The 21285-nt window shown below is 45.9% G+C and overlaps 1 protein-coding gene across 6 annotated transcripts in view; it reads left to right on the forward strand.

Moving 5' to 3' along the window:
- Map7 (microtubule associated protein 7) overlaps positions 1-20775 on the forward strand; it is a 132902-nt gene extending 112127 nt beyond the window's left edge. For 3 of the 6 annotated variants that reach the window (XM_029482843.1, XM_029482844.1, XM_029482842.1), the window contains exons 8-18: positions 1170-1318; positions 5586-5701; positions 5973-6226; positions 8187-8415; positions 12235-12409; positions 12819-12920; positions 13284-13334; positions 13635-13692; positions 15228-15327; positions 17188-17408; positions 19013-20775. In XM_029482843.1, the coding sequence (XP_029338703.1) occupies positions 1170-1318; positions 5586-5701; positions 5973-6226; positions 8187-8415; positions 12235-12409; positions 12819-12920; positions 13284-13334; positions 13635-13692; positions 15228-15327; positions 17188-17408; positions 19013-19023 (1466 nt within the window). In that variant the 3' untranslated portion in view covers positions 19024-20775. The remainder of the gene's footprint in view (positions 1-1169; positions 1319-5585; positions 5702-5972; positions 6227-8186; positions 8416-12234; positions 12410-12818; positions 12921-13283; positions 13335-13634; positions 13693-15227; positions 15328-17187; positions 17409-19012) is intronic. The other 3 variants (XM_021173685.2, XM_029482840.1, XM_029482841.1) reach the window with 3 other exon arrangements.
- Positions 20776-21285: the final 510 nt, after the last annotated feature.

The following is a 21285-nucleotide window of genomic DNA, read 5'->3' on the forward strand; positions in this document are numbered from 1 at the left end:
AAAAAAAAAAAAGTTTGCCTCAAAGTTGGGTGTGGTGACTCACACTTAGAATTCCAGTACTCCTCCAGATGCTGAGGTGGGGGAATTGCCACAAGCTCACCACAGTCAGCCCCTGTCTGCAGAATGAGTTCAAGACTAGCCTGGGCTATAAAAACACATAGTAAGCACGTGTCTGTTAAGATCACAGTAAGAACGTGTCTATAAGTTAAGAATTGCTACAGGAACCAGATTTGCATAAAGTAATTTTATAATCTTGCTCAGATACATAGCATTATCCTCAACCGTGTTTGCTTCATTTTTTATGGAAAACCAAGATTTATTTTATTTTATTTTTTAGTGAGATCTGGAATTCTGGCTCCTGTATAATGTTAAATAAATTGCCTTAAACCCATTTCTGTGTAGTGACTTGAGAAATGTCCTTTGAAGATGGGTAGTCTAAGACTCAAAGTTCTGTCCTTAGTAAGACTGTCACTGCTACCCGTGATTCGGCCACAGTGGCAATCCTTAAACACTGTTCTTCTCACCATTTTAAATAATTATAACCTGTCTCCCCATATTTTCTATCCCTTGGCTTTGTAAGGGGAGAGGGCAGAAGAATACATCACAGCTTGCCTTCAAAGAAAACAGAGATCTTTTCCAGCTGTTTTTAGCTATCCCTGAAACAAGTCAACACCTGGCAAGACTTGGTCAGTGGACGTGTTCTATCTCGGTTGCTTTTCCCCCACTGACTCCTGAACTTGGCTCTTAAGACAGTTATAGACCTTACTTGCCTGCTTGCGTGTTTCCTGGTTCTAGCTTTAGTTCCATAGTAGAGGTAATTAGGAAAAATCTGTCCATGCGCCAGTCTTCCTTTAAAAATGGCATCACAGATACAGGGTTTTATCAGGACCATTGGTCTGTAGTCATACAAGGCTGAGACTGTCCACAATCAGACTGTTCCTATGTCTTTAGTCATAACTGGAACAAACAAGTAGTATTACCTTCCAGGTCTGTCAGCCGGGCACCTCACAGGTTTGCAGGTAGAAGGCGAGTTGAGGATCTTGGGGCTGGGCACTTTAGGTAATAACGTCTTCTCCCCACTTTTCTTTCTGTCTTCTGCACCTGCCTCTGGCTCTCTTCACCTGCTCCTCTGGCACTCTTGTGTGTAAAACCAATCACCTGCACTCTAGTTATCCCCATTTGTCCTCGTTCAGCATCTTGCAGCCCCATCATCATGCCCTTCAAAGCTGCACACTCTAGAAACCCAGTGGACCGACCAAAACTCTTTGTAACACCGCCTGAGGGCTCTGCACGAAGGAGGACCATTCATGGAGTAGCGGTAAGTGGTGTCTGGAGAAGCCAGTGTGTGGGAATCGGTACTGTTTCTCTGCAGAGTGGGCTCTGCCCTAAGGTGGGCTCTGGGTACAAGATCAGGTGACAGCTACACACCACACCACCCATTATAAACCCAGCTGGCTGTGCACCTCTGCCCCTCACTGCCTCTCACTTGGGGATTTTGCTCTCCCTACACATTTGCAACTGTTCTTCACTCAAGCACCAATGAGTGGCAGGCCTATTCTACTGGGACCTTTATACAAATAAGTGGTTGGGAAACATTTTCAAGGTCAGAAACTGTGTTGCCTTTGAAGAAAGCCAGGTCTCAACTAGAACTTTAAAAACAAAATAAAAACAAACAAACAAAATTGTGCCTGACAGAGCAATTCTCGTGTTTAAAGCTGATGGATGCTTTAAAGAGTTCTGCTTCGAGGTGTGTGTGAGGACTGTGAGAGCGAGGGTGAGGATTCTGCCTACAGGAAATGTTTTTGTGAGCCACTTTAGGCATCAGTGCAATTCACACCTGAGACAAGCCTCACAGCCCTGTAGCCAAAGGGGAGCCTATCTCTGATGTCCGTGATCACTTACTTCATTAGCTTCATGATGCTTTGGAGATCCGAGCTTCAGACAGAAAGTGACAGTGAACACTTAGAGTGCATGTGCAGTGGGGGAAAGTGTGTGCCGAAGGGAGAGCACCTTACCGCCTTCTGAAAGTCAGGTAGGAGGAGGACTGTGGCCAGCGTCTGTCACCCTTTGAGCTTTGGTGGTTCCTGTGTGTGATCAATTAGACTTCATTGCCTCACGAGCAAATAGTTAGGGACTGCTGCTGTCAGGGAAATGATGTTTATATCTACATTGTGGAATCGGTACTGGTTAACTATATTGAATACCTGGAAAGTAGCTAATGGTATAGATGGACTGAATATTTAATTTTTAAAGTGTGTAGAGACTAGGGATATGGCTCAGTGTGTAAAGTGCTTGATGTGCAAGTATGAGGGGTTCAGACACGAGCATGAAAGACGAGTGTGGCCCCGTGGCTGTAACTTCAGCACTGGGGTGTAGACGGGATCCATGGACGTGCTGGCACTGGCCAGCTGACATGGCCAGTAAGAAACACGTCTCAAAATCTGAGGAGGAGAAATGGCTGAGGAAGGCACGAGCCTCTGACTTCTATCCATGGGTAGGCACAACACACACCAAGACTGGAGTTGCAGAAAAACATTAATCTATATAAGTGTCTGAAGAGCTGCCAAACTGTTTTGCCTAGTGACTGTACTGTTCTGCATTCCTATCAATCATGCATAAGGAGTCCAGTTTCTCCACGACAACACTTGCTATTTTCTGTATTTGTTTTTATAATATCCAATTTACTAAACATGAGTGCTATCTCATGATTTTGATTTGCATCTCAGTAGCATGGCACATTTTTTTGTAGACTGTAGCAGCTAATAAGTGTTTGGAGAGATGATTACCAAAGGCGTGTGTGTGTGTGTGTGTGTGTGTGTGTGTGTGTGTGTGTGTGTGACTGATGATTCAGCACAGGCCAACTTTACGTCCGGTAACAAAATGTTGCATTGTGGGAGTTATGTGTTTATTCTAGATAATGGCTCCTGGCCATATAGGTATAGGCTGCCTATTCAGTCTTTCGTGACTTTTGAGCTACAGAAATTTTTGTTTGATGTTCATGTGCTGGGTTTTTTTTTTGTTTTGTTTTGGGGGGGGGTGTTGGTTTTTTTGTTTGTTTGTTTGTTTGTTTGATGCCTGTGCATTGGGTCCATAAATTAAGTAACCGGTTCCATGATATGAAACTTTTTTGGATGTCAGCCCCTTTTACAGTTTTAAGACTCAACCCATTTTAAGTTCATGTTTGTTGTGTAAAGAAAGAGTCCAGTTTCACTGTTTTTCCTGTAAATATACTACTTCCTCGCTACCATTTGCTGAAGACTGTCCTTCCCTTGTTGAGTGGTCCCAGGCTCTATGGTTTCTAGACTTTATTCTATTTGTTTGTTCTACATGCCAGTACCATGCTACTTTAACTGTAGCCTTAAAATATATTTAAAATCAGGAAATGTGAGCGGTCCAACTGGTTCTTCTCCAGATATTGTGAAGTCCCTGCCTGCTGGTTGGCCGGCAGCCGGGTTGACTTGAGCGTTGGTTGTGCACTCAGCAGTGTGGAAAGGGTTCAGAGAAAGGATGGTTGTAGCACTTGCTCCCCATTAACTCACATCAGCATGGCGTCCACGGGGTGCCTTTGTGGGTGTGCTGACAGACAGGTGGCTGGATGTAAGGCAACAAAAGAATTGAAAAGAGAAGGACAGAGCCCCAGTTTGGGCTCTCATGGTGATTGTCTGTCACCTTGATGAGACTGTCAAGGGCATAGGCCCATTCCCCGGGCCCTGACCCAGGAAACCCAGATGGGCAGAGTTAGCCCCAAGTGCCTCACATTGCACTTCTGTCTTTCTCTTTCTGTCTTTCCCACCCAGCTCCTTGATCTTATTTAAGCCACATCAAAATGTTTCTACAAGCTACACGTGGTAGCACACCTTTAACCCCAATACTCTGAAGACAGAGGCAGGTGGACTCAATGAGTTCAAGGCCATCCTGGTCTACATAGTAAGTTCCAGGACAGCCAGAGACCCTGTCCCCAAACACACACACACACACACACAGAGCCAAGAGATGGGCCAGCCACAGAGGTAAAGGTACTTGCTGGCAAGCATGATAATCCCAGTTCATCCCGAGCCTGCAGGCTGGAAGGAGAAAACCCACTCTGACGTTCACAGGTTGTCCTTAGACGCAACACAGGCATACACTCACAGAGGAATAAGCAAATAAGGAAATAAATGAATGCATGTTTTAAAGCATTGTTAAAGGAAGAAGAAAGGACTTACCTTGCTACTTTAGCATCTCTCTTAAGAAGAAAGGTGGTCCCTCCTCCCTAGTTCCAGTCTCCCCGAGGCTTCTCTATCTTCCACTCAGGAGGGAACCCATCTAGTGGCGGCTGCACCTTTTACCAGCCAGAGACTGCACCTGTCCTTCAAGTCCCCACCTGCCTTTGAGGAGTCAGTTGGGGCAGAGGGTGGCCATGCAACTGGGTTGATCCAGACATGGCCCCTGAAGCCATGGGAGGATCTTCTTTACCCTCAGTTCTTCTGTGGTAGGAACTCAGCAGAGACAGTGGAGACATCAGAGGTTTCCTCCACTGGTAGCCCAGTCAGCCAGCCCAGAAGGTAGGAGAAGCAATTAGAGGAACTCAGGAGAGAAGGAGAGGGAGCACTGTGATGGTTCACTGGCAGCCCGGGCTGGGTGACATCTACCTGTCCCTGGTTCCTTGTACTGGATTAGCCAGAGGTGCCCAGCCAGCCTCCTCCTCTGTCCTCTTTTCTCACCCCGTATCTCCTCCTCCCTCCCTTCCACAGCCTGAGATTCTTCAAACACTGAGCTTCCTCTTGCTCCCTTCTGTTTTCTCCCCACTCTTGCCTGTTGACTTCACAACCTTGGAACACATCTCTGGTCTTCTCTTCGTGCGTTTGGCCAGATCTCTGGCTGAGCGCTAGGCCGTCATCAGGGAGGGCTGGTGTCTCCCTCACTGTTGGAACTCTTTCTAGGAAAGAGTAACCTACACTTCCTTACCTTAGCCCCACTTTCCCTGTGGAGAAAGGGGACCCTGATGTAAGGACTTGTCTACAAAAGTCACATAACAGGTGACCATGTATCTGAAGTAACAGAGATGTAAGTAAATGACGGAGCGATGGTATATTCCAAAGCAGAAGAGAACTGCTAAAGAATAGAAAAGTAGAACATGTGCTTAAAAGTAGTGTGGCTCAGTGATAGGGCACTTGCCCAGTATGAAGCCTGAGGTTTAATCCTCAGTATGGCAAAAAGAAAAATGACAAAATTTAAAACAAAAGGAACATCTGTAGAAACAAGGTAAAGTAATTCCAGGTAATGTTAGACAGAAAAAGCAAAGGTGCTTTTTAAAAGTTTATACTTTTTTGTTGTTTTTTTTTTTGAGATTATAATTACATCATTTCCCCCTTTCCTTTACTCCCCTCAAACCATCCCTCAGATCTACTTTATCCTGTCATCTGTGTTGGCTCAGTTATGTACTGTTCGATTGTTAGCAGACAGGTGCCTTGTCCTGCAGTGGTGTGGATATATGACATAGTTTAGAAGTTGTCTTAAATTCTTAAAAACACTAAGTGGTCTGTAGTTTGTTGTTGGATATTGTTAATATGAAAATTCTAATTACTGAGTTTCTCTGAACCCAGAGCCATAAAAGAGAGCGAGAAAGAGAACATGTTCCCTTCCACGTTTCCCCGGGTGCCCGCAGGACTCTGTCTCCATCTAATCTCAAAGCAAGATCACCGGCTCCGGCCCGCCTTTGGTGAGTGTGGCAGAGGTGCATGGGAAGGCCCACCTTGGAGAATTAGCTTCTGTCCTCACTGTTTGCCTTTGACTCTAGGGACCACAAGCTGTCTTTTAGCAAAAGGAGAAAGGATCGTTGAGCTGAGTCTCGCTAGCCACTCCTTTTCCACATTTATCACAAACAGAAAATCCTCCTATCAGAACGTCTGCTTGGTTTTACATGTGTGGGTGTTCTGGGCTCTGGTAAGATGATCCTGACCTACTCATTGTCCTTGTCTTCTTTGGCCCAGGCTCCCATCCAAGTCCATGCCTCATCTACCTGGTACTCCCCGGCCTGCATCCTCCTTGCCTCCCGGCTCAGTCAGAGCTGCTTCCACTCAGGCCCCCTCCTCGTCTTCTGGCAACATCCGGCCTGTCAAGAGAGAAGTGAAAGTGGAGCCTGAGAAGAAAGACCCTTTACCCGCAGTAAAGGGCAGGGTGCCATTAGTGAAGGTAGAGGAGGTCACAGTCGAAGAGGGGACACCCGTGAAGCCACCTGACCCTGGTAAGAGTGAACCAGCTAGTGCTGGGATGTGGGCTGGTGTTCTCTGTGCTTGCCCTGTTCATGATTGATTTTATTTAACTCCTTTTTCATTCCTGAGGTTTGGAAATTCATATTCTCATTCTTTCTTTTCTCCTCCCCTTTCCCCTCTCTCGTCTCTCTTATCTCCTCTTCTCTCCTCTCTCTCCTCTTTCTCTCTCTCCCCCCTACCACTCTGTATTGTGAGTGCCCTGCACTGTGTGGCCAAGGATGACCTTGAACTTCTTAGCCCTTTTGTTTCCTCCTCCCAAGTTGCTAGGATCCCAGGTCATCAGGCCTGGTTTGATGGCGTCTTGACATTAGACTTGGGCTCTGAGCATGCCAGGCAAGCACTCCAAGCTGCTTCCCCAGCCTAACCTGTATTTTTGAGAAGATTTTCAAAGGATTTCTAAAAATATTAAACTGATACCTCCAGAATTTTTCAAACTACAAATCCCTGGCCTTACCTCAGATCTCCTGGATCAGACTCTGTGCTCAGGGATGAAAGCACTTTCACACTGGATTTGAGGATCACTGGCTTACTGTAGCGTTACACAGAGATCGGAAGACCTAGCAGTTGTCTTCTGTGAGATAAGTCAGTGTTGTTTGGAGTCACCTAGAACTAGGAATTCAATATTTTCTTGCTGAAAATTATTTTCATAGAAAATACAGTTTGAGGTTTGAGGCTGGGAACCAAGGGTGAGTTACAGTATTGGAATGGAGGAAGAGCCCAGTGTCTGCTTCATTCCAAAGGGAGAGAAGGACCCAAACCAGCAAAATGCTGGGAAAGACTGGGCCTGTAGTTCTTGCTGGTAATCCTAGTTATGATGGAAGCTGAAGCACACAGATCTCAAGTTCAAGGCTCGAGATGAGCAACTTGGCGAGACTGCTCTGTGTTAGAGCACTTGCTCAGCATGCATGAGCTTTTAGGTTCAACCCCAAAGGAAAAGGAGAGAGGGGGAGAAAGCTGTGGACGGAGTCAGACTGTAATCTTGAAAAGGAGGGTCTGGGAATAACGTGTCCAGTGCCACCCGTCATGCCCAGTCACGACGAGATCTCTCAAGGACCGTTTTCAGTCATCCTAAATCTCTAAGCACAGTTGAAGAACGTTTTCCCAAAGCAATCTTTGGGACAGATGTGTGGCAGCTGGCGTGCCTGTCCCTGACAAGGCTATTGCTTCCTTGTGTCTAGGGTCTCAAGACAGCTCTGGGTAGATTCTTTTGACACACAGTCTCACCGTGTATCTCAGGCTGTCTCCCAAGTGCTGAGATTACAAGTGTGTGCCGCCGCACCTGTGAGAAGAGAGGCCACTTAGCACAGTTATAATGGTGCACACATGTGATCCCAGGTCAGGCAGCTGGAGCAGGAAGATCATGGACTGGCTCTGAACAAGCCCTAACTACACAAAAATCCTGTGTCCAAAAAGGGAAGGTGGGGGTATTTTAAACCTTAATCAAAATGAATAAAAAGAGCCTCTCCATTGGATGTCACTTGCCCAGCCAGAGTCCTGGGTGTGGCCTGGGTGCTAATGATGCCCATTAAAAAAGGCTTTGATGCTGTACTAAGTCACTAAAGCACAGAGATTCTTGTAATAAAAAGCAAATGGAGAACCTGGCCTTCATTCTGCTCGGAATAGGGCTTCCCACAGACCCTGCCACGAGCCCTTGGTGCACACTTGGTAGATACTGCTAACTGCTGTGAAAATAAGGCTTGGTGACAGAGTGTGAGCTGTGGTGGATGTCTCAGTTACTCATGCAGTTTTGTTATTGGTTGCTTGGCTACAGATAGACAGAATATGGTGAAACCGTGAGAACACACACTGATGCATGTTCCCTTCTCTTTAAGAGTGATGAATCCCGGGCCTGGGGCGTGGGGAATGCCAGTTTCTGTTTAGTTCCTTGGGTTTTTGTCCCACTTGGTTTTCTCCTTGAACCTATTTGTACAGCTGCTCCAGCCTCGGCCCCCATTGCAACCTCAGCCCCTGCTCCAGCTACGGACCCAGCCCCAGTCCCTGCACCATCGTCCACTGTGACTGTCAGTGTAGTTCCTAAGACTTCTGCAGGCACCACCGACCCAGAGGAGGCTACGAGGCTGCTTGCTGAGAAGAGGCGTCTAGCCAGAGAGCAGAGGGAGAAGGAGGAACGGGAAAGGAAGGAAAAGGAAGAGCTGGAGAGGTAAAGGCTGTTATCGCCCTAAGCCAGAGAAGGCACTGGGCTCGGATTCCTCCTGCTCCCTTCAGAGTGTGAGGGTGACCGTCCTTTGCCATCCTTGGTCTATTGATGTTGGGTATGGAGCCTAGGACTTATCCCTGCCAAGCAAACACTCTTATCAACCAAGCTACATCCCCAGACTATTTTTAAAATCCAATTTTCTTCTGAAAAGCAACATATCAACACAGATAAGAAAATGTTTAAAGGGGGAAAAGTTATACCTACTTCAAATAGTTGCATACATTTTAAGTGGCCTCTTCTGTTCTCTGACTGCTTGGAGGATGTGTGTAGAGCCACACACACACAGATCCATAGCACAGTGAAGGTACAGCTGTCAGGTCTGCTCTCGCAGCCGACACTTCTATAGACTAAAGTTTCTTCGCTATCATTGTATACTGTAAAGGTTGCATAGTACCAATATATACGTGTTCTTTCCAATAAGTCCCTTCAGCTTGGTAAAAAAATATTTACTCCAGAGTTGCCTGCCGTATGCCCGGATGCTGCTTTTGGCAGAAAGAGCCTTACATGCAGGAAAGGCAGATCCATGACCGGAATAAGTTTCTACCCCAGGACGGACCAAGAGTTGTCCTTTCCACGAAGGGAGTGGTCCAGTATAGTCAAATCACTGTCACCCCAGGGAATAGCACCATATCTGGGGCTCAGTGCCTGGTCTCTGCTGTTGGCAGTTGTGGCACACAGTAGCAGCTGCAGCCAGGTCAGACTCCAGGAGCGGAAACCCATGTTGTTGAACCCATGTTTACCCCCATTTCTCCTACCATGGCCACTTGTTCGTGTGTGCAGGGATGGCTGGAGAACAATGCTGACTGTCCACAGAGCAGTCTTCCTATCTACTTGACTACTGAACTCCTCCTCAGTTGAAGTCACCTTTTGATGAGCATTTACACGGGACACAATATCTTCAACGTCTTTTGCCCATTTGAAGAGATCCCTCCACCTACTCCTTCCCCAGATGTCTTTCTCACCAACTTTGCAGTCATGCTTTTTCTAGATCCCCCACCATCCAGCCAGTCCATTGGCCTACAGCTCATGAGTCTGTGAAAACTATTCACAGAGTATCTGGCTATTTCTCCTCCTAAACAAAATGTGTCCTACCTGAAGTTCCTCCCACAGTGAAGATGTCCCTTCACCAGTGCCTTCCAGAGTTGTCCCCTATAAGGCTGCAGCTGTCTACTTCTGGATGGTGCCTGCATAATGTGCAGAGCCATTAGTAAACCAGGCCCTACTCTTCTCTTCCCCAGTCAGCCGACCATGGGGAACACCCACGAGGCTGCGGGCACACGCTTGGCAGCAGACGGCACTGTAACAGTAGAAAGCATAGGCATTGCACAACTTCTCCATGTAACTTGCCTACACGTTCAGAATCTGCTTAGGCGTGTGTATATACCATTTCTATTTGACAATAGATTGCTGCTACACACAACCTACTTTATGACTTGGTGGCTCAGATAACACCCACCTCATGGTAACATAGCGGCCTGTTGTCATATGTTCAGTTTCTACTATGGCCCAATAACAGGCCAAGAACTGTCTTTCAAAAGAGGAATAGTAGGGGCTGGCAAGATGGTTCAGTGGTTAAGAGCACCTACTGCTCTTCTGAAGGTCCTGAGTTCAAATCCCAGCAGCCACATGGTGGCTCACAACCACCCATAATGAGATCTGACGCCCTCTTCTAGTGTGTCTGGAGACAGCAACGGTGTACTTATGTATAATAATAAATAAATCTTTGGGCTAGAGCAAGCAGGACCAGCCGGAGCAAGCAGAGGTCCTAAATTCAATTTCCAACAACCACATGAAGGCTCAAAACCATCTGTACAGGGCTGGTGAGATGGCTCAGTGGGTAAGAGCACCCGACTGCTCTTCCGAAGGTCCGAAGTTCAAATCCCAGCAACCACATGGTGGCTCACAACCATCTGTAATGAAATATTGACTCCCTCTTCTGGGGTGTCTGAAGACAGCTACAGTGTACTTACATATAATAAAAATAAAAAAAAAAAACATCTGTTCAGCTACAGTGTACTCATATACATAAAAAAAAGAGGAATAGTTGTCTGCAGATGATGGTAGAGCTTTGCTCCAAAATCCCAAAGGTCTTTTCTGTGATTCACCTACAGGGGCCTGCCAAAGGCTCCAAACAGCATCTCTATCAGCCACAGACACCTCAAGTACCATCGGGTCTGCTGGGTCATATGGTCCAAGTGGTAGAGCAGCCTGCACAGCAGCCTAGACCTGTTGTAGAGCCTTCTCTATTTCAGGCCCCACACAAAGCTAGCAGCTTTCTGAGTCACTTGGTATATGGGTCAGAGTAACACACCCAAGTGAGGAATATGCTGTCTCCAGAATCCAGATAGGCCCACTAATGTTGTGCTTCTCTTGATAATGGGAGGGGCCAGGTGCAATAACGTATTCTTCACCTTAGAAGGAGTATCTCTACATACCCTACTCCTGGTACCAACTTCTGTTTTACTTATTCTTTACTACTGAAAAGAGACACCATGACCATAGTAACTGATTGAAGAAAAGCATTTATTTGGGACTTGCTTACAGTTTCAGAGATCTAATCCACTCTCATCATGGCAGCACACAGGCAGACATAGTGCTGAAGAAGTAGTGTTTAGCTCTACATCAAGATCCACAGGCATCAGGAAGAGACACTGGACCAAAAGCCCAGCCCCCAATGACACACTTCCTCCAACAAGGTCGCACTTCTTAATCCTTCCCAAGTAGTGCCACTCCCCAATGACTAAGTGTTCAAATATATGAGCCTACAGGGGCCATTCCTGCTCAGACCACCACAGCCATGGGCATGGACAAACAGGCAGTGTTCAGGTTCCAGTCTGTTGCTGTGATGTGATATAACACTCTGACCTGAAGCAATGTAGGGGAGGAAACAGCTCCTTTGGCTTCCATTTATGGGGCACTGGTCCATCTGTGAGGAAAGCCAGGGTAGCAACTCCAGAAGCAGCTGGAAGCAGAAACCACTGAGGAATGCTGTTCTCTGACCTGCTCGCAGGCTTGTGCACGGATAGCCTTCATATAGAGCACTGCCTGCAGTGGCCAGGCTCTGCTACATAACTAACATCCAAGACAGTTCCCCATGGACACGCTCACATTCCAATCTGATCTGACCAATTCCTCAACTGAGAGACTCTGTCTCAGGTCTTCGGACTGTCAGGTTGATAGTTAAAGCTAACTGTGACAGAGCTGGGGAGGACCTCAGGCCTGCTGAGGGCCACCCTCTTGGCTGTGCACACCCTTCATTCCATGGGCGGCTTATATGGCCCGTCTTCCTCCTGACCTGATACACAACATTATTAATCTCATTTTAAAAGGTTTTATTAGGTTTAGAGAGATGGCTTATCAGTTAAGAGCATTGACTGTTTTTCCAGAGGACCTGAGCTGGACTCTGCAGGCACCAAGCAAACATATAGAGATCGTACATGGGAATATACAGGCAAAATTCCCATACATGTGTAATTTTTTGTTAATTACTAAAATTCATCTATGTTCAGCTATTCAAGTCTCCGCCCTCTAAAGATGATTTGTAGACCCTCTGGAGAAGCCAGTCGCCCCCCACATGTCATTGTTGTATGCTGCTTCTGACAAAAATGAAGCAGAGCGGGGAGAGGAAGGCGAACAAAGGTCTTTCCATATCCACAGTAGAATGTAGCTACAGCGGGGGCTTTCCTCCGGGTCTTTGAACTGCTGGCCTTGCCATACCTGGCCTCTCTTCAAAGAAGTGCCTTCATTCTTGTCTTTTCCCAGACAAAAGATAGAGGAATTGGCCCGAAGGGTGGCTGAAGAGCGAAGTCGCAGGGAAGAAGAAGCCCGCAGGCTGGAAGCGGAGCAGGCTCGAGAGAAAGAGGAGCTGGCACTGCGTCTGGCTGAGGAGGAGCGGGAGCGGTGGGAGAAGGAGGAGGTGGAGCGCGTGCAGAAGCAGGTGTGGACCCTGCCCCAGACAGGGGCTGTCCTCAGATGAGTGGGATGCACAGCCCCAGACAGGGGCTGTCCTCAGATGAGTGGGATGCACAGCCCCAGACAGGGGCTATCCTCAGATGAGTGGGATGCACAGCCCCAGACAGGGGCTATCCTCAGATGAGTGGGGTGCAGAGCAGGCGTGGGCCCTGCCCCAGACGGTTGCACATGAGCAGGGTGCAGAGCATCTCGCTGGCAGTTGCCCCTCGGGTTTGCTCCCAGACCATTAGGGCTGCTAAGCAGGTGAGGGATATGCGAGGGTGGGAGGGGTGGTCTCCAAGATGAGTACGTTCTCTGCTGGCCTTCCTGCCTGCCCAGTGTGGGGAGCTGGGCTGCCAGAGCAGGGATAAGCAGTAGTAGCCATTTGTTTTCAGAAAGAAGAAGAAGCCCGAGCCCGGGAGGAGGCAGAGAGGGCTCGGCAGGAACGAGAGAAGCATTTCCAGAAAGAAGAGCAGGAACGGCTGGAGAGGAAGAAGGTATGAGCTTGGACTGAAGCCTGGGACCGGCATGGTTCTGCTTCCTTCCTGGGTCACAAGTTGCCTGAAGCCAAGAAACTGGTGCTTTGGTCAGGCACAAAATGTTCTACCCTTGCCTAAGAAGTGGCCCTCGGTATTAATTCCAAGAAAGCTGCCAGAATTTCCTCCTTCCCCAAAACAAGTCATTCTATCACCACAGCTAAAATGGTCCCAACCTCTATTAATAACGACAATTAGGACAAAGAACTGTGAATTATATTTTCTCCACATTTTAATACTCTGCTACTTTTTTTTATCGACGAAATGTGCCAGGCTGGTGTGCTGTATGTATCTCATCCGGTCTTCTGTGTTCTTTTTTTGCAGCGACTTGAAGAGATTATGAGAAGAACCAGGAGGACAGAGACAGCTGATAAGGTGCTGCTGGCATGGCCTTTCTAGCCAGTCATCTGTTCTGGGAGGCAGTCTCCTGTCCCTCGGGGCTGGCCTCACTGAACATGACCTTGAACATCCTACAACTCCTGTTTATTTCCCAAGGGCTTGGTGGGGGAGGGCTGCAGGCCTGTGCCCTGCTGGCTCTAACTGTCCTTGATATGCCTTTATTTCCTTTCCAGTCACCCCCACTCTTAGACCTAGGTCCTCATAAGTATCCAGTGAGCGCTCTACCATTAGGAACTTCAATTTAAAATTCTTACGTTGGTTCTTTTCTTTTTCTAGAAAACCACTGAGCAAAGAAATGGTGACATAGCCAAAGGAGTTCTCGCTGGAGAGACAGGTATTTCTTCTATCAGTGCACATGTGCGTGTGTATACCCACAGAGGCCAGAAGAGGATGTCAAATCTCCTGGAGTTAAGGCTGGCTGCAAACTGCCTGACATGGCTGATTTTAACTGCTGTGCCATCTCTCCAGCCACTAAGGCAGTGGTTCTCAGCCTGTAGGTCACACCCCCCTTGGAGGTCAAACAGCAGATATTTACATCACGATTCATAACAATAGCAAAATTATAGTTATAAAGTAGCAACAGCATTTTTGGTTGGGATCACCACAGCATGAGGAACTGTATGAAAGGGTTCAGCTTTAGGAAGGCTGAGAACCACTGGTCTAGAGGATGACTTTAAACATACACGTCTTGCTAGGATTTTGTCTGTTTGGGGATTTTGTTTGAACTAGAGTCTCGTTCTGTAGTGCAGTCTGTATTGGAATTGTCGCTGTACCTGAGGACATCTTCCTTCCTCTGACCTCCAAATGCTAATATGACAGGCCTGCATTATTACCCCCCGCTTATATTTACACGCTCATAACTTGTATTTATGACAAGTCTTAGAATAAGAGATTTAAACATCTCTCTTAATCCTGACTTCGAAAGAGAAGTACACTTTAAAACATGCCGATTTCAATGTAACTTGTTCTTTAACTTGTAACTGTGGTCTTTGGGCAAATCACTGTTTCTTGGAGATTTTAAAATAGAAGTGGCTTAAATAGAAATGGAATCAGCCTTCATTTTTGTAGTCCCATCTAAGATAGCTTCATTTCTGTGTGAGGTTCTTGGATAGTAGCGATCTCAGGCTCAGTCACTGACGTACTAGTTGTTTGTCCAGAGGACACTCCTATCACAGTTCTGTCACACCCTGTCACAGTTCTGCTTTGCTTTGCTCAGAACCGAATCTACAACTATTTGAGAGCACCAGCACCCCCAGGCCCACTGCATAACGTGGTATTTCCAAGAGTGTTACTGCTGACAGGTGCTATCAAGGGTTATAAGACTTTCAATATAGCCCACCCTAGGTTTGAGTCAGATGGCTATAGGCTGCCTTAAGCTGGACTCCAGCGTTGAGTAGCAGGTTGTGTAGTGAAGCTCAGGACACACACTGTAGGCCTCTATTTGTGAAATCACAGCCTTCTAAGTATGACTGAATTCAGCCGAGTTAAAGCGTGCCTTCCTCTTCTATGGTGATTTGCTCTGAATCCTTCAGTCAAAGTGTTCTGTGTCAGCCAGTCAAGTCAGTTAGCCACTTCATCAGTTGGTTTGATTTCAATGTCAATGTCCAGAACTAACTTAGTACAAACAAAATAATAGTAACGGTTATTTCTGCCCTTCAGTCGGCTGAGCAGTGAAAACTTTGCCCATGTTAACACAGTTAGTAGCCTGTCAGGCAGGTACTGTTATCCAGGAAGGATTAGGGTTTCACTTGCCCAACATCCCACAGGCAGTGAGTTGTACAGTCAGGTCAGATATCCAGGTTCTGGTGCCTAGAGGGTGGGTTTGATGGTGGCATATTAGCAACGGTTTCCTCTCCTCGCTGCATGCAGAAGTACCTGCACTGCCGTGTATGGCCTCTCCAGGAAACGGAGAGTCTGCAGAGAGCCCACATGGAGTCGCTTTACAGCAATCAGAAGTGACCACAGAGAGGTGAGTTCAGTAACTGAGGCCTTTTTCACTGATGTGTGTGTGTGTGTGTGTGTGTGTGTGTGTGTGTGTGTATTACAAAGTGCTGTGTTCACCCCACCAGGTAGGATGCCAGAGTTTTAACAGGAAGGTTTATTTTTAATTTGTCTCCTTAATTTTTTGTAGAACTTGTAACTCTAAGAAAAGGGAAGTCACTTTTTTTCTTTACTCCTCATGGTGAGGTTTGAGTGCGTATTAAGGAAAATCACAGCCAGCTTCATTGGTGCAGGCTTGCAGTCCTGGCATCTTGGAAATCTGAAGCAGAATAAAAAGTGCAAGGCCCACTTGGGCTACAGAGAGCGCTCAGAGCACAATGGTCTGCTTAGAACAGAGGTGGAAAGGAAGAAGAAAGGGAGTCTACCCATCCTGTAGGAGGAGGGCTTTGAATGTCTGTGTTTATGATGGATGGAAACACTGGGTACAATAAGCCCAGGACTTAAGGAAACTGAGAGAGGAGATTGATGGAGATTTGAGACTAGTCAGCACTATGTAGCAAGACTGTTTAAAAACCAAAACAGATATGATGGTTGGTTTGTGACTGTAATTCGAACACATAAGAGACTAAAGAAGTTGGATTTGAGGCCAACCTGGGCTACAGAGTGAGACCCCAACTCAACAACAAAGAAAAACACATAAAACAAAAACAAGAACGTGGAGCACAGCGGCACACCCTAGTAACCCCAGAACTTGGAATACTGAGACAGGAATATCAGAAATTCAAGGGTATCCTTGGCAACGTTTCATTGAGTCTAGCCTCACCTCTAGATGGAGACCCTGTCTTCATGCAGAGCCAGTGAGAACTCGTGTATAACCTCACCAGCCATGTACGAGAACCACTCCCTGCCCGTTGCATCCTCGCCCTAAGCCCTCTCCTCATCCATATTCTTTCCACATAACAGATTCCCCACGAAAAGCATAGAGAGTTTTAGGGGCATCAGGTTCTCACACTGGTTGACCTGTAACTCACTGTATAGACCAGACTAGCCTCATTTGCAGAGGCCTGCCTCTGCCTCCTAGAACTATAGGTGTCTGCCACCATTCCCAGACTCACGTAGAATTGAAAAAGGTGGGACCAGCGAAATGACTCAGTAGGTAAAAGTGAATGTCACCAATCCTGATGACCTGAGTTCCATCTTCAGGACCCATGTGTTAGAAGGAGAAAACTGACTCCTCCTCCGGTTGCCCTCTGACCTCTTCTCGCACACCATGGCATGTATATGTCTATGCCCACACAAATAGTGTAATTTAATTTCTCTTTAAGAATTGAAAGTCAGGCATGCTGGCACATGTCTTTCACCCCAGACAGAAGCAGGTGGCTTCTGTGAGTTCTGGTCTGCATAGTAAGTTCCAGGATAGCCAGGACTATGTAGAGATACTCTGTCTCAAAATAAAAAAAAAATTAAACATTGAGGAGCTAATGATGACCTGTTTCTGTTGGTGATGACCTGTTCTAACAAATTGTCCTATTTGATAACTGTTATAAGTTTCTTGAATCTAAGATGCAAATTTTTCTCAGCTCCCCATCCATATTTGCTAATAATGACATGATATCTTTATTTATTCTTAGTATTGGAGGACACATGTGTGGAGGCTATAAGACAATCTTATAATGTTCTCCCCTTTCACTTTTGTGTAGATTCTGGGAGCATGTCAGGGTATCAGGGCTGGCATCATCGGGCAGCAAGTGTCTCCACCTCTGAACCATCTCTATGGCCCCAAGCTTCTGTTTTATTTCAAAGCCTTAAAATTATTTTAAAATAATTGTTTGTTCCAAAAATACACTTAATTTTAACTCATACCATGTTTGATCTTTCACATCCCCAGTTCTCCAGATTTGGAAAAACAGCCAAATGAAAATGGAATGTCCGTACAAAATGAAAAATTTGAAGAAGTTATAAACTTACCTGTTGGATCAAAAGCGTCCAGATTAGATGTCACCAATGAGAACCCAGAAATTCCTTTGAAACCAATTTTGGCCTTTAATGATGAAGGGACACTTGGGCCCCTACCTCAGGTAGATGGTGTGCAGACACAGCAGACCGCAGGTGAGCTGGTCGTCAGCTGCTTTGTTCGGTGGTCAGAGCTGATACCCAAGAGAGGATGAATGGTTGTTTTGTTCTTTGAGGGAATGAGGAAGCCACTGTAGAAAAGACTGTGCATGATCATGGAAGTTGAATTTTGAGATGCTCTGGGCAACTCGTAGGCCCTCCCTGGCTGCCTCCATTCAGACTCAAGCACACAGCAGCCTTATCCAACAAGGTCCAGGAGGGCTCCATGTTGGAATAGACTCCTGGACTAGCTCCACTGGAAATAAAGCTGGGCTTTGTCCCTCTTCCGTGGGTCATCAGTACTTACAGACAGCCTAGGGTTCTCTTGCCATTTTTCTCTCATTTGGGTTTGGTAACCTTGGTCCACATGTTTCTACTGTCTTTTAAAAATGCAAAGTGCATATAGGATAGCAGTTCTGAGGTTCTTCTACTCCATATTCATGATGGCTGAGCCTGTCTGGGCCTCTCTCACATAGTCCTCAAGACAAGTTGACCTGAAGTCTTCATACAAAAAGAACAATAGCTAGCCAAAATAGCCATATCAAATTTTCCTAATGAGTGGTCATTGCCAGCTCCATGACACAATCCCAGCTCTGTGAGGGATAAGTGGGATAGGCCTAGCTCGCCCACGCTCTCTCAGCAAGCCTGGGGTTGTCTGCCTCCCTCCCCAGCAGGTCACAGTCACCAGTTTCCTCATCCTCTTCCTAGGAGGAGATCCGCCAAATTCCAGACACTGAAGTGGAGTCAGGAGAGGACTATGGTCAAACTGTCAGTGAAGCCATAACAACTTTAGCTAGGAGGAGGCCCCTGAGGAACCAGTCTCTTTTTCTCCTCTGGGCTATTATTGCCCTTAGTGAAATCCATCTTGTAGGCTGTAAAAGTGATCATACAGCCCCTGTGGCCTGGCCTTGGGATTGCTAAGCCTTCAAAGCAGCCTGCTTAGTGCTGTGGTGGTGGAACCACGGCATCTGCTGCCTCCTGACTTGTCATATCCCATATCTGCAGGGAGGAAGAAACTTCCACCTGGTCTTCTGCTTCCCTGAGTTTTAAATCATCCTTTTCCTTCCACCATCTTTCCCCAAGAAGTAGTGTAGGCTCCCATCTTAAGTGACACACTGTTCCTTTGGGTGACCATTTATTTATAAACATTCCTTCGTCCTCCACTGAAGTTTGGAGCCCTAAGCATTGAACACTAAGGATACAGGACAAATGAATGTAGTTTTCTTAGAGGCTCTGGATTTAAATTATCTAAGCATAGCATTTCTGAGTCAGTGATGTTCCCTAAGCTGAGTGGAAAGGGTGTGCACTTTTCCTAGTACTGCCCTTAAAAAGCTTATGAACCCCAACCCAGTCTCCTGGTTTTACGTGTGTCTGGTTGTGGTTTTGTGGTGCTGGGGAAACTAACCCAGAGCCTCGTGCAGACCAGGCAAGGGCTCTGCCACTGAGCTGTTCTTCCTACAGCACAGCAGCTTACTCTTACATATGATACTATCTGTAAAGGCATGGTGGGTTTGTCTTTTTTATAAATATAAGATATTGCCATGGTATTCAATTTTAGCTGGGTCATATTAACCTGTTCTCTTTTCTGTCTCCTCATGTAGAAGTTATATGAGCGTTTCCTCCAAAGAACCGAAGCAAACATTTTCTACAGTGAATGGAATTTCAGGCTCAAAGCAGCTCCTCCCTCTGGTTTTCTAAAGAGTTCCTGACCATCATTTTTAAAAGACATATTAAAGCCAGCTAAAGACAACAGACTCAGTAGCTTTCCTGATCATTTTCGCCAACAGAAAGAGATGGCTCCTTAATCTGGTACCCTGAGATGGCATTTTTCAGTGTGTTCCTTCTTAGTAAATCAATATTTTCTGTGTTCTTTAAAAACACAAAAGAGCATTTTATTATAAAAAGAAATGGACTGGCAAGGCGTGATTATCACACAGATCTTTTTTTCATTTTTAAACTTCAGTATATAAGATTAGCAAAAATAAAATACCTTTTACAATGTAACACTTGACAGTGGGTATCTCTTTGCCCTCCAGGCAGAGTGAGTGGAAGGTATTTAAACAAATCGGATTGTTTAAATATTACTGTGAAAACAGTTTGTAGAAGCAGAAGGTAGCCAGGTTACCTGGCTCTCGTAAACACAGCTCATCGCGGGCATCCTGCAAGACCCCTGCTGCCACAGCCTTCTGAGACTCCTCTTACAGAACTACACTGGCAAGTTTGAAAATGTGAAAACATTTTTTTTACAGCAGGAAAATAATTTGCTGTCCTCTTTGTTTTCTGTTTTTGTTTTTGTTTTCCTACTTTTTGGAGAATGGGTTTCTCTGTGTAGCCCTGGCTGTCCTAGAACTGGCTCTGCAGACCAGACTGACGTCAGACTCAGTCTCTGCTTCCTGAGTGCCGAGATCGAAGACGCGCACCAACCCCGCCTGGCTCAGCCGTCCTCTTAAGTGATATATTTATAAAAGCTTTTTTTTTCAGCTGGATAAATTAAAGCAAGGCTGGGTGCAGACATGCTCTAGCAGACATCTCCGCCTGCCGCCATGGGAGCGTGGATGTCCTTGTGAGGCGCTCTGAAGTTGTATGCTGCTGCCACCCGCAGTGAGGGTGGGACTCCTCTCCCTTTGCCTTACGTGATCACAAATGATGTGGGGGAAATAAATATTTAATATTCCTTTAGATCAAAGAATTTGGTTCTGCTCGTTTCAGAGCAATGAAAAATAAGTGATGTCACGTTGACGTTAGGGGACAAGGACTGACGTAGATGTCCTTGGTGTATAGGGACTGTCAGCCTCTCCTGTCTTATCATTCTTCACTCCTGCTGCTCAGCCCTGCTGTATAAACTTGCACTTTCATTTGCTAATATAAATTCAATTTTATTTTCCCACTTATGAGACGACCAGTGAGAGACAGAGACAGGAGCGCCAAGAGCAATGGTGTATCCCTCCCATTATGATGTATTGGTTTTATACTAAGAGCAATTGGTTAATCTACAAGATTTAATATGAGACTATTTATTCATCTATTGGGGTTCTTTTAAATCCAAGCATACAATCTTTATCAACAGTTTGTAAAACATTGTTAAAACATCAGTTTGTGGAGTTTCCCTATTTGGTTGTCCTTATACATCTAGATATTGTATTAAAAAAATCTGTTCAGCAAACTTGTTCTATTTATTTAAATCTACCAAACATAAAATACAAATAAAATGTTTGACATAGTTTTGCCTTAGGGATCCTGTGGTTTGACTTCCTTCAGGTAAATACACACAGGCACACATACATCCTGTCTGCACAGAGGGCCTCTTTCCGTCATGAGACTAATCTTTCCACTTCTAAACTACACCTCTGCCCCATGATTGATTTCTGAGGCTTCAGATTACTCTCCACGTGACTTCAGTGCCGTTTTCCAAGGATGTGGGAATGCTTGTATATGGAATGGATTTATTTAAAATTCAAAATCATCATTGTACTTTGGCTAGGTTGTCTTTTTGTGTTTATATGTTGGAGCTGATATTTATGCTCATTAACAACTAGAACCTTTCTAAATAATCCCGTTTTAATTGAAGGTGATGTAGATGCTTCATTACAGTTTGTTAAGCGCTACATTGCCAGACAGGGAGTTTGGGCTCTACAGTGACTGGCTTGCTTTTCTGTTCAGCCCTTGAAGACTGTGGTCACTTACCCCCAGGAAGCCTTCAGTAGGGTACGACGTTTATGTGAGGTGGTTGGGGATCAAATGTGGCCCTCAGCACAGAATAGATTCTGGTCTACACCACTGCACAGTGTGTAGGCTAGTTTGGTCATTCTCCAATCAAAGGTTCACTTCTAAAGGAGCCTCTAGCTACCATAGGCAGGGAAACCTTTATATTTCT

Source organism: Mus caroli, chromosome 10 (genome assembly GCF_900094665.2).
Source record: "Mus caroli chromosome 10, CAROLI_EIJ_v1.1, whole genome shotgun sequence".
Classification (NCBI taxonomy): domain Eukaryota; kingdom Metazoa; phylum Chordata; class Mammalia; order Rodentia; family Muridae; genus Mus; species Mus caroli.